The sequence below is a fragment of the Chrysochloris asiatica genome, unplaced genomic scaffold (assembly GCF_000296735.1).
Source record: "Chrysochloris asiatica unplaced genomic scaffold, ChrAsi1.0 scaffold00004, whole genome shotgun sequence".
Lineage (NCBI taxonomy): Eukaryota > Metazoa > Chordata > Mammalia > Afrosoricida > Chrysochloridae > Chrysochloris > Chrysochloris asiatica.
The window spans coordinates 3,087,409-3,100,507 of NW_006408522.1; the positions used below are offsets into that span (position 1 = coordinate 3,087,409).

The window sequence follows — 13,099 nt, forward strand, 5'->3', positions numbered from 1 at the left end:
TTGGACTCAGAGAGGGAAAGGGACTGTGGGCCAAAAACTGGGGGGTGGGGAGGTGAGGGTGGGGGGAAGTGTGTGGAGCGGGTTTCTGGGATATACCCTTTGGGTGGTTGATGATGCATGGAGGGGATTGGAACCATGGCAGTGGGATGATATAAAATGGAATGAATGTAAAACTAAAGTTCCCCCATGTAAACTATCATATAATTCACAATAAAACATTAAAAAAAAAAAATTTATGTCTCCAAAATTTAGAGAACTATGATTTTCAACCAAGCAGTAGATGGGTTTGTAAGGAGGGACAACAGCACTAGCAAAGTATGCTCACCATGGAATGGTCAATCATTCCATATTAAAAGGGCAACATTTTCCTAAGGACAAAGTTGAGAGGGGAAGGAAGATGGAATGCAAATGAAGTCACCAGGAGGAAGCAGGATAACTGTTACTTGGAGGGGATTGTAATCATTGAGATGAAACAAAGTGTATGATTTGTTGAATGTAAAGCTGGTGATCTTGTTTGTAAACCTCCACTCAATTCACAAGAAAAAGTTAAAAAAAATAAATGAATTTATCTTTGTTGCTTATTCAGTAAAAACAATTTGCTGAAAATGATAGCCTCTTTAACAAAACAATGTTTTTGAAGTTTTCTTATATTGATGTAATTTTTACTTTTCTAACAATAACTTTATTGTGTTAGGATTTTGTTTTGTTTTTCCCATATATTTATACTTTGTTGTTGTTTTGTTTTTAAGTGCCCTAGAGTTGGTTCCAGCTCATAGCAACCCTGTATAGAGTTGCCCAGACTTTGTAAATTCTTCCCTGGAGCAAAAAGCCTCATCTTTTTCCAGTGGAGTGGCTGGACTGCTGGAACTGGACATTGTGATTCGCAGTCCAGTACTTATTGCACTCCCATATTTGTACTTTATTGTTGTTGTTGTTAAGAACTGTCGAGTCAGTTCTGCATAGGGCTTCTAAGGAGCGGCTGGTGAGTTTAAACTATAGACCTTGCAGTTCATACTGACTTTGTGGTCCAGTGCATTATCCTGCAGTACCACACTAGTCCCATATTTGTACTTACCATGCCATTAAATAATTTTTCAATTGACTTTTCAGGAAAATTGATTATCAATAATTTGAGCCCTAAGATAAGCGTTGGTCTGGTAACACCAGGGTCGGAAGTTCAAACCCACCAGCCACTCTTGAAAACCCTATACAGTGTAATTATGAGTTGGAACAGACTCAATGGCACACAACAAAAAAAATTAATAAATTTAAATAGACTTACTGGTTTTGCAAAATCATTTAGACACTCAATTGTAGTGATCTCTGTGTGAATGTTCTAGTTTGAATTCTCTGCAGATTACTCTTCTTCATAGCTTAGTTGGAACTCAGACTTCAACCCAGAAAGGTCATGGAGTTGTATGAAGACTGTGTGGTTTGTCTGTGGTTTTTGGAATGTACATTGCAGTGTGAGTGTACATAGTTACTTTTGACTCTAATGTTGTGTGCCATTTAGTCAGTCCCAACTCATAGCGACCCTGTATAGGCTATAAATCTTCATAGGAGTAGAAAACTGTATCTTTCTCATGCGGAGCGTCTGATGGATTCAGCCGAATGTGTAACCCAGTATACCACCAAGACTTCTCATTTACTCTAATATGGAGCAAAAAAAAAAATGACTTTTAGATTATCTCATTTTGCAGTAATAGAAATAGGGAGTTGTCTAACAAAGCAATATTTTCAACTGGAAATTATTCAGAAACATTTCTATGAGTAAATGCAAACACGAATGTGCTTTTCCTGGTTGTAGTTGCTCTCACCGAAGAAACCTATGATAAACAACACAGAGCTTTGTTTCTCTTTTTCCTAGGTGGCCAGTCTGATCTTGGATATAATTCTTTATCTAAAGATGAAGTTAGAAGAGGGAATACATCCACTGAGGACATTCTAGAAGAAAAGGAAGATAACAAAGGGAGTGATTCTAGTTCCTGTGGGTATTACTGGTACTATATAAAATTGCAAACTTGTATTTACAGAAAATACAAATGACTTTAGTATAAAAGTACTAGTTTATTTCCTGCTTTTCCACTATAACTCTTTCTTTCCTCCCATTACATGACCACCTAATATTTTAATATACAGATGCTTCACATTATTAAAATGTGTATTTTCAGTGGTAATGCAATCTTACAGTCAGTGAATGTTAGGGTAAGTGCTATGTATTTCTTGAAACATTGACACTTTTCTGAAGTTTACCAGTAGTTTTATTTAGTAAGTTTGTTAATGTAGTGTGACCTGATGTCCTCTTCCCTCTCCCTCCAAAAGTACTGTTACACAAACAAAGAGGAAAACTTAAATTTTATAAGTTAGTTAACAGAAATGAACACTGACATTGGGAGCCAATTTGGATAATTGTGTTGTATAAAAGTTAAGACATTGTGTCTTTTTTCTAAATTTTTGTTGTGATTTGGGTGAAAGTTTACAGAGCAAACTGGTTTTCATTTCAACAGTTCATTCACATTCTGATTCATGACATTGATTGCAATCCCCACAATGTGGCAGCACTCTTCCCACTTCCTCCCTGCATTTACCATAGCTGCTTGTTCTTCTTGCATATCCCTTCCTACCTTCTGACCCTGGTTGTTGTGTGCTATCAAGTTAGTCTGACACTTAGTAAACCTGTATTGGGTTTCCAAGAACAGGGCTGGGTGGATCTGAACTGCTGACCTAGTTACCAGTCTCGTGCTTATGTTACAGTACCACTCCAGGGCTTTAGCCCTGGACATATGCTGCCCTTTTTAACATGTATGGTTGGTAAGCATAGGATCTTTATGTCCTAGACTATATGCATTACCAGGACTTTAATAATTTGATCCACAGCTTGAGACCTCAAGTAAATGACACCACTTATTTATGGTTGACAAATAGATATAGAAATGTTTTGTATTTCTTTAACTTATTACCTATTTTTATGCATAAATATGTATAGTTAAAAGCTTTTTTTTTTCTTCTTACAATACATAGAGACTTCGTTTTATTAACATTTTCATTTTAATCTTAACAGTGTCGGAGAGTGAGAGTACAAAAGGAAGTGCTGATTGCCTTACTAAGCTCAATTATCAAAGTTCTTCCAGTATAGTTCGCCTCAGTGGTACAAGTAACAATAGTGCTGATAAAAGATCAGGAGAAAGTACAGGTGAGTTAAATAGTATTATCTCTGTTATGTAAACTAATGGGTTGTATCTGTATTTCTAGTAAAGATTTATATATATATATTTTTTTAGTCTTAATTCTGTAGGGTTGTTTATTTACATTATTTTCATTTGTACTACCTCTTTTGGTATACAGCTGAGTAGCTTGAATTTGATATTTTATAGCATACTTAAACTTTTATTTGAACAAATATAGAGGCAAACCTACAATCTATATATATATGTATCTTTTGAGTTTTGTTGTTGTTAGGTGCCATCTATCCAAATTGTTGAGACTACTTGGAATGGCAAAGTAGGGACAGGGTTGTTAATCACTTTGAGGGTAGGATACAGTGAGCCAATAGTTAAATGAAGCATATGGTTCCTTAGTATTCATGTTGTTCCTGTTTTTCCAGAGACAAAAAGACAGACCTTCAAGTAGTTTAGATAACAAGATCCAATATTTTTTTCCAAAAAGCTTTTTACCTGTCATTTCATACTTATTAGTACAGCAATGCTGAGATTAGTGAGAGTGGCCATTAGCACTGATTTAATGGTGAGAATCACTAGCTATAAAATGATGGTGGGCAATCACCTAGGTTATCAACTCGTTAATGTAACAGTAAGGTTAGGATCCAGAATTAATGCTTGTCCACAAATTTTCAGCATACCATTTTTGAGGAATTAAATGGGAGCAAACTGTGATTTTCTTGTGTTAACATGATTATTTTTACACTAAAAATCAATTTTTGTCATTTTTATAGTCAGAAAATATTGAAGAATTTATACTATCAAAGCTGGAATCTTCATGTTTAAATGCCTTACTGCAACAATATTTTTTTCATTTTTCTACAGCAATATTGCTTCTAATCAAGGGTTGGCAAAAGGTGACCCAGGGCCAAATTGGGCTTACAGCCTGTTTTTGTAGACACATGAGCTAAGAATGTTTTTAGATTTTTTAAGTAGCTTGAGGGTGGGGGTAGGGGAGAAGAATACTTTGTGGCATATGAAAATTATATAAAATTCAAATTTCAATGTTCATAAGCTTTATTGGAACACAGCCCCATGCATATATTTGCATATTGTCTGTGCCTCTGCATTGCAATGGCAGAGTTGTATAACTGTGACAGAAACCATATGACCTGTTAAGCTTAAAATATTTACTGTATGGCACTCTTCAGAAAAGCTTTGTGGCCCCCTGCTGTAGCTATTTAAAAAATAATAAATTATATAATCTATGACCATCTATTTTTTTCTAGTTAATTATTATAATTTAAAACATGAAAAAAAAAATCATTTGTATCACAGGATTGCTTCACAGCCATTTAGTCTATCCTAACCGTTATCTTGAATTCAGAAGAGCATGTGCAATGAGGGATATCATTGCTGACGTCAAATAGATCCTGGCTAAAAAGCAAAAAAAAAACCAAAAAAGATGATTACTTGCACATTGTTGACTATGTAAATGCATTTGACTATGAGCATCATAACAAGCTCTGGATAACAATTTGAAGAATGGAAATCCTAGAACACTTAATTGTGCTGGTGCGGAGTCTGTATATAGAACCATGAGACAGTCATTCAAAAAGAACATATCAATCCTGAATGATTTAAAATCAGGAAAGGTTGTATCCTTTCACCATACTAATTCAATCTGTATACTGAGCAGTGATCTGAGAATCTGGATTCGGTGAAGAAGAACATGACATCAGGATTGGAGGAAGGCTCATTAACTTGCAATATGCTGGAAGCTTATGACATAACCTTGCTTGCTGGAAGTGAAGCAGTATATACTGATGAAGATCAAAGACAGCAGGCTTCAATGTGGATTGCACCTCAATGTAAAGAAAACAAAAATCCTCACAACTAGAACATTAAATAACATCATGATAAATGAAGAAAAGACTGAAGGTATCAAAGCTTCATTTTGCATGAATCCACAATTAATGCTTATGGAAGTAGCTGTCAAGAAATCAGACAACATATGTATTAGGCAAATCTGCTGTAAAACACCACTTTTAAAGTGTTCAAGAGCAAAGATACCAGTTTGAGGATTAAAGTGTACCTGACCCAAGCCATAAATAATATTTCTCATGTGCATGTGAAATATGGACAGTGAATAAGGAAGACTGTAGAAGAATCAATGCATTTGGATTATGATGTTGATGAAGAATATTTAAACTACCATGAACAGCCAGAAGAATCAACATATCTGTTTTGGAGAAGTATAGCTAGAATGCTCCTTAGAAGTGAGGATGGCAAGACTTCATCTCTCATACTTTGGGCATGTTGTCAGGAAGGACCAGTCTCTGGAGAAGGACATCATGCTCGGTAAAGCAGAGGGTCAGTGAGAAAGAGGAAGAGATGAGATGCCCTCACTGAGATGGAGTGACACAGTGGCAGTAACAATGGGCTTAAATGTAACAGTTGTGAGAATGCCACAGTGTTTCATTCTGTTGTACATAGGGTCACTAGGAATTGAAACTGACTAAATAGCACCTAACAGCAACAGCCATTATCTTCTACTGGTTGTATGGTTTTTGCAAGGTTAGCTAGTGTATTTATGTCATTAATCAGAGCCCCTAAGTTTTCCCCTATTTTTTCATTGATGATCTTTATAGTTTTAGGTTTTACATAGGTCTTTAATCCATGTTGAGTTTATTTTTATATATGGTGTAAGATATGGGTCTTTTTTCATTCTCTTGCAAATGAGTTTCAAGTTTTGCCAGCACCATTTGTTGAAGAGACAGTCTCTTCCCATGTGCACTGGAAAAGAATGTGTATCGTGCTGTTACTGAGTTGAATGCTCTGTATAAATCTATGGGATCAAATTGATTGATTATGTTGTTTAATTCCTCTTTGTTGAGTTTCTTTTTGGTCCTTCTGTCCTTTTTTGACAGTTGTTGCTGTTAAGTGCTGTCGAGTCGATTCCGACCCATACTGACCCTGTATAGGGTTTCCAAGAGCAGCTGGTGAGCTTGAACCGCCGCCCTTGCAGTTCAAATGGCTTTGTAGTCCAGCGCATTAACCCACAGCACCACACCCTACTGTTATTAGAGAGTTATCTATTTCTTTCTTTAGTTTTATTAGAGTTTGATTTATGTATTTTGAGGCTCTTTCATTGGGAACATAGATAATTGTTGTGTTTATGTCCTCTGGTTCAACTCACACTTTAATCATAAAATATTGTCCTTCCTTGTCACTTATGCTAGTTTTTGCCATAAAGTCTATTTTATCAGAGATTAATATTGCAACTCCTCCTCATTTTTGATTGCCATTAGCTTGATAAATTTGTTTCTTTTACAGTTTAATCTATGTTTGTCTTTGAGTGTCACGTGTGTTACTTGTAGACAGCATATCAAAGGATCCTGCTTTATTATCAATTCTGTTACTTAAGGTATTTGGTAGAGAGTAGTCAACAGTGTTTCTAGTAGGAATTAACCATTTACAACATTTGACTAGTCTAAGCTTGCAACTACTATGTTAAGCAAAGGTGAAATTATTTAGTCACCGCTATTGTCACTGGGGCCATGGTGTGGTGCTGTAGGATAAGCACTGGACTGCTAGCTGCAAGGTCATCAGTTAAGAACCCCCAGATGTTCTTGGAAACCCTGTACAGGGTCACTATGAGTTGGGACCAATTTGACAGCACACAATAATAATATAGTCATAGGGATTTGAAGTTTTTTAAAATAATTTTTATTTATGGATAAGGTTATCATAACTGCCTTTTAATTAGGATTAATTTGCTTTGTGGGGTTTTCCATTGCCTCTCCCCCAATACTTAGAATCTCAAGATCATCTAACACAACCACAATGGGGTAAGTCTTCTTGAATCAGTTTAGTGATGTAGATTTGTTATTATTAAATACTCTGAAACCAAACCCATTGTCAAGTAGATTCTGACTCATCAGACAACCCTTTAGAAGAGAATAGAAGTACGCTAGAGGATTTCCACGGCTGCAAATTGCTATGGAAACAGGCTGTCATATCTTTCTCCTACATAGCGTAGGGATCAAACCATTACCTTTTGGTTAACAGCCGAGTGCTTAACCATTGCATACCAGTACTCCTTATTATTAAATATAATGAGAGTAAATTATCTTAATTTATACATTTATAAAAGCAATGTATTATAGTGTCTAGGAGCAAACACTTTATAGTCAGTCAAACTTGAATTTGAATCTCAGTTCTGCCATTTAAGGACTGGGCAAGGTTAAGCTCTCTGTGTGTCGGATTTTTTTCTCATAAGGACGTTGGGACATTTACAAAGTTAATGTAAAGTGCTGCTAGTGTAGTAACTGGGAAAGAGCTGCCTCCTCAAAGTAGAGTTGACCATGATGACCCAAATGGAGTAAAGCCCATGGTATCTTAATTTTTTGATGGGTCACAACTCAAAATGAAGAGAAACAGCTGTAAACGTCCATTAATAATTGGAAAATGGAATGTACAAAGTATAAATCTAGGAAAATTGGAAATTGTCAATAATGTGCAGGGTCACTATGAGTTGAGACCAATTTGGAACACATAAACAACAAATCTTAGGCATTGGTGAGCTGAAGTGGACTGGTATTGGCCATTTTGGATCTGACAAACACATGGTTGACTATGCCAGGAATGACAAATTGAAGAGAAATGGTGTTGCATTCATTGTCAAAAAGAACATATCCAGATCAGTCATGAGGTACAACACTTATCTATGATAGGATAATATCCCTGTGCCTACAGGGAAAGCCAGTTAATTATTCAAATTTAGGCACCCACCACTAAAACCAGTGAGGATGAAATAGAATAAGTCTACCAATTTCTTCAATCTGAAATTGATCATCCATTCAATCAAGATGTGTTGATAATTGTTGATGATTGGAATGCCAAGGTTGGGAACAAAGAGGAAGGATCAGTAGTTGGAAAATATGGCCTTTGTGATAGAAATGATGCTGAAGATCACATGATAGAATTTTGCAAAATCAATGATTTGTTTGTTTCAAATACCTTCTTTAGACAGCATAAGAGACAATTATACACATGGACCTCACCAGATGGAATACACAGAAATCAAATTGACTACATCTGTGGAAAGATACGATGGAAAAGCTCCATATCATCAGTCAAAACAAGGCCAGAGGCAGATAGTGGAACAGACTATGAATTGCTCATATGCAAATTCAAACTGAAGCTGAAGAAAATGAAAACAAGTCGATGAGAGCCAAAATATGACCTTGAATATATCCCACCTGAATTTAGAGATCATCTGAAAAAATCAGATTTGATACATTAAACACTAAAGACCAGAAGAGTTGTGGGATGACATCAAGAACATCACACAGAAAGAAAGCAAAAAGTCATTAAGAAGGAAAAGATCAAAATGGATGTCAGAAGAGACACTGAAACTTGCTCTCCAGCGTAGATATGCTAAAGCAAATGGGAGAATTGAGGAGGTACAAGAGCGGAACAGAAAATTTCAAATATCAGCTCAAGAAGACAAAGTCAAATATTACAGTGAAATGTGCAAAGATCTGGAGTCAGAAAACCAAAAAGGAAAAACATGCTCAGCATATTTCAAGCTGGGGGAACTGAAGAAAAAATTCAAGCCTTGACTTTTATTATGGAAAGATTCTCTGGGCAGATTATTGAATGATGCAGAAAGCATCAAAAGAAGATGGAAGGAACCTTATCCAGAGAAGCAGCAGTGCCAGAGATGGAGGCAGAGATGGGGGCATGGAGAGGGGGAGCGGCTGAGGACTCTAGATTCATCAACTAAGAAGAGAAGGACTAAGAACTGGTGGCCAGGAGCAGGACTTGCAGAATGTGCCCTTTGGAGATGTAATTTATTATGTATGCCTGAGTGGGTTTTTTTGTTTGTGTGTTTTTCAAAAAAGCTAAAGTGGATAAAGAGAAATACTTTTAACTGATGGTATATGGAGGGGAATATAATCAAAGTAATGAAACAAGTTATATTAATTGTTGAATGTGAAACTGATGATGTGCCCTGTAAACTTTCACTCAATCCACAATAAAAACCTTAAATTAAAAAAAAAAAAAAGAAGATGGAAAGAATATAGACTCACCGTACCAAAAGGGAATAATTGATGTTCAACTGTTTCAAGAGGTACATTTGATCAAGAGCCAGTGATACTGAAGGAAGAAGTCCAAGGTGCAGTGAAAGAATTAGCAAAGAACAAGGCACCAGGAACTGATGGAACTAAAATTAAAATCTTTCAAGATAGTGAGGTGGCACTGGAGGCACTCACTCATCTATGCAAAGAAATTTGGAAGACAGCTATCTGGCCAACTGATTGGAAGAGATCCATATTTGTGCCCATTCCAAAGAGAGGTGACCCAACAGAATATGGAAATCATCAGACAATCTCTTTGATATTCCATGCAAGTAAAGTTTTACTAAAGGTAATATAGAAACGGCTGCAAGCATACATTGATAGAGAACTTCCAGAGGTTCAAGCTGGATTTAGAAGAGGACATGGAACAAGGGATGTCATTGTTGATGTCCAATGGATCTTGGCTGAAAGCAGAGAATATCAGAAAGATGTTTGCCTGTGTTTTATTGACTACGATTGTGTGGATCATGACAAGCTATGGACAACATTGCAAAGTATGAGTATTCCTGAACACTTAATTGTGCTCATGGAGAATCTGTACCTGAACCAAGAGGCAGTTGTTCAAATAGAACATGGAAACACTGAATGGTTTAAAATTTAAAAATGTGTGTGACAGCATTGTATTCTTTCACTGTACTTATTCAACCTGTATGCTGAGCAAATAATCTGAGAAGCTGGGTTTTATGAAGAAAAACATAGCATCAGGAATGGAGAAAGACTTATTAACAACCTGAGATATGCAAATGGTACAAGCTTGTTTGCTGAAAGTGAAGAAGACTTAAAATACTTACTGATAAAGATCAAAGAGCACAGCCTTCAGTATGGATTGTATCTCAATGTCAAGAAAACAAAAATCCTCACCACTGGACCAATCAACAACATTCTTATCAACGGAGAAAAAATTGAATTTGTCAAGGACTTCATTCTTCTTGGATCAGCCATCAACACTCATGGAAGCAGCAGTCAAGAAATCAAACGACATATTGCATTAGGAAAATCTGCTGCACAAGAACTTTTTAAAGTGTTGAAGAGCAAAGATGTCAGCTTGAGGACTAAGGTGCGCCTGACCCAAGCCATGGTATTTTCAATAACCTCATATGCATGTGAAAGCTGGACAAAGGATAAGGAAGACCGTAGAAGAATTGATGCTTTTCATTTATGGTGTTGGAGAATATTGAAAGTGCCATGGGCTACCAAAAGAGCAAACAGATCTGTGTTGGAAGAAGTGCAGCCAGAGTGCTCTGATGAGGTCAGGATGGCCAAACTTCGTCTCTCATACATCAGATACATTGTCAGGAGGGACCAGTCGCTGGAGAAGGAGATCATGTTTGGTAAGGTGGAGGGTCAGAAAAAAAGAGGAAGACCCCAGCAAGATTGATTGGCAAAATGGCAGCATCAATGGCCTTAAGCCTGGCAACGATTGTGAAATTGGCCCAGGATTGGGTAGTGTTTCATTGTGTTGTGGATAGGGTCGCTATGAGTCAGTACCGAATTAATGGCACCTAACAACAACAACAAATAGTATCTGTGTAATAGCACTTAGTGAATACGTACTATTATCATTTTCACTGCTAGTATTTTAAATACTTAAGATGACTTCTATTTGCATGTTACATTTTTCATTGCTAAAAATACTTTTTTCTTTCTTTTTTTTTCCCCAGAAAGCACACCTGAGTTGCTATTAATATCACCTTTTGAAGATACAAAGGAAACAGGAAACATTGAAAATAGATGCTTCAGGAAAAGACATAAAAGTGATGATGAACCTAACTTGGAGCAACAAATGGCCTGGGGAAGCAGAAACCGTAATCTTAGTGGAGGAGTATTAATGGGAATTATGCTCAACAGAATTAACCAGGAAGCAAACCCTGGAGATATAGTTGAAAAATTAGGAGCTGATGCAAAAATTCTTTCAAATGTTGTCACGAAAAACACAAGACCAAATACTCTGGCTATTGGAAAGCCACCTTTAAGGTCAAAAAGAGATAGTCTAGAAAAGGAATCTAGTGATGATGATACACCTTTTGATGGTTTTAGCTTTTTGACAGATAAAGTGGAGTCTCCTGTGATTTTTGACTTAGAAGACCTAGACAATGAGCCAGATAGATCAAAAGCAAGATATACTGCTGCACAAAATCCCAAGAGGATTCAACGTATGAACAGCAGCTTTTCAGTGAAACCTTCTGAAAAAACTGACGTTGCAACAGGATTTGATCCCCTCTCTCTTTTGGTTGCTGAGACTAAACAGCAACAAAAAGAAGAGGAGGAGGAGGAGGAAGACGATAGCAAAAGCATTTCAACACCATCTACTAAGCGTGATTTAGCAGAAGAAATTGTGATGTATATGAATAATATGAGCAGCCCTTTGACAAGTCGTACACCAAGCATTGATTTACAACGGGCATGTGATGATAAATTAACCAGTAAGAAAAGTCCAACATTCATCAAGGCAGGCAGAAGATCCAGTCTTCCTCCTAATTCTCCAAGGCCAACAAGACTTACCAAATCTAAAAGTTACACAAAAAATGATGACCGACCAAGGGATAGACTCTGGTCGTCTCCAGCCTTCTCACCTACTTGCCCGTTTAGGGAAGAATCTCAAGATACATTAACCCATTCTTCACCTTCATTTAATTTAGATACACTACTAGTACCTAAATTAGATGTTCTAAGAAATAGTATGTTCACTGCTGGAAAAGGAGTTGCAGAGAAAGCAAGCAAATGGTATTCAAGATTTACCATGTATACCACATCATCTAAGGTAAGTTTTGTTGGTATCTGCTGCTACTATTTTTTCTTTTCAAATTCCCTCTTCCCCTATACTCTGTGCCAAACCCAACCCCCCAAACAAGCCACTTACTTTCAAGGATATTTGCTTTAACCATGCTCCTTAAACACATCTATGTTAGGAAAAAAAAAAAAAAAATCAGGAAATTATTTATATAGTTACATCTTAAATGACCATTCAAAACTTACAAGACCCTGTTTCCTCTGCTTTAGAAGTGACTTTTTTAAATAACATTAAATATTAAAGAAATTAAGCTTATAATTATGTTCTTAGGATCAAAGTTCTGATCGTACCAGTCTTTCTTCAGTGGGAGCCCAGGATTCTGAATCTACCTCTTTAACAGATGAAGATGTCTGCCAAGAGTTGGAAGGAGCTGCTTCTCAAGAGATCAGTGCCACTCCAGGGACTAAGGGAATCGATCTCAGCCGAACAAGCCTGGAAAGTTCTGCCTCTTTAGAAGGTTTGTCCTAACAGTTCCATCACTTTGCATTTCATTTGTAGTCTTATTTTGATTTGTAGTACTTTTCCTGTGCTTTTTAACTTTATGATTTTTTTTGCTATATAAAATATTTGCATGACTCCAAAGTCATAACAGTAGAGCCAAGCCTAGCTTCTATCCCCAGCTCCTCACACTCACCCTGTTTCCTTCGTGCCCCTACAGGTAACCACTTTTTATTAGGTTTTGGTTTAGCTTTCCATCGTTGCTTTAAAGATATATAGACAGATGTTCATGTATGTGTGTATGTGCATGCATGTGTATTCCTATTTCCTCTTTGCCTTCATACTCAAAAGGTTATTGTTGTTGAAAAGTGCCATCCAGTCAGTTCCCACCCATAGCAACCCTGTATAGGGTTTCCAAGGAGCAGTTCGTGAGCTTGAAAAGGTTGTTGTTGTTGTTAGGTGCCATCAAGTTAGCCCTGACTCATTAGTGACATTATGCACAGCAGAACAAAACACTGCCCGATCCTGAGCCAGCCTCACTACTGTTGCCACACTTGAGCCCATCA

The 13,099-nt window shown here is 36.9% G+C and overlaps 1 protein-coding gene across 2 annotated transcripts in view; it reads left to right on the plus strand.

Annotated features, from left to right (window-relative positions):
- DENND4A (DENN/MADD domain containing 4A) overlaps positions 1-13,099 on the plus strand; it is a 105,717-nt gene that overhangs the window by 72,708 nt on the left and 19,910 nt on the right. For both annotated transcript variants that reach the window (XM_006831519.1, XM_006831518.1), the window contains 4 exons: positions 1,868-1,987; positions 3,062-3,193; positions 10,966-12,065; positions 12,366-12,552. In XM_006831519.1, coding sequence (XP_006831582.1) covers positions 1,868-1,987; positions 3,062-3,193; positions 10,966-12,065; positions 12,366-12,552 — 1,539 coding nt within the window. The remainder of the gene's footprint in view (positions 1-1,867; positions 1,988-3,061; positions 3,194-10,965; positions 12,066-12,365; positions 12,553-13,099) is intronic.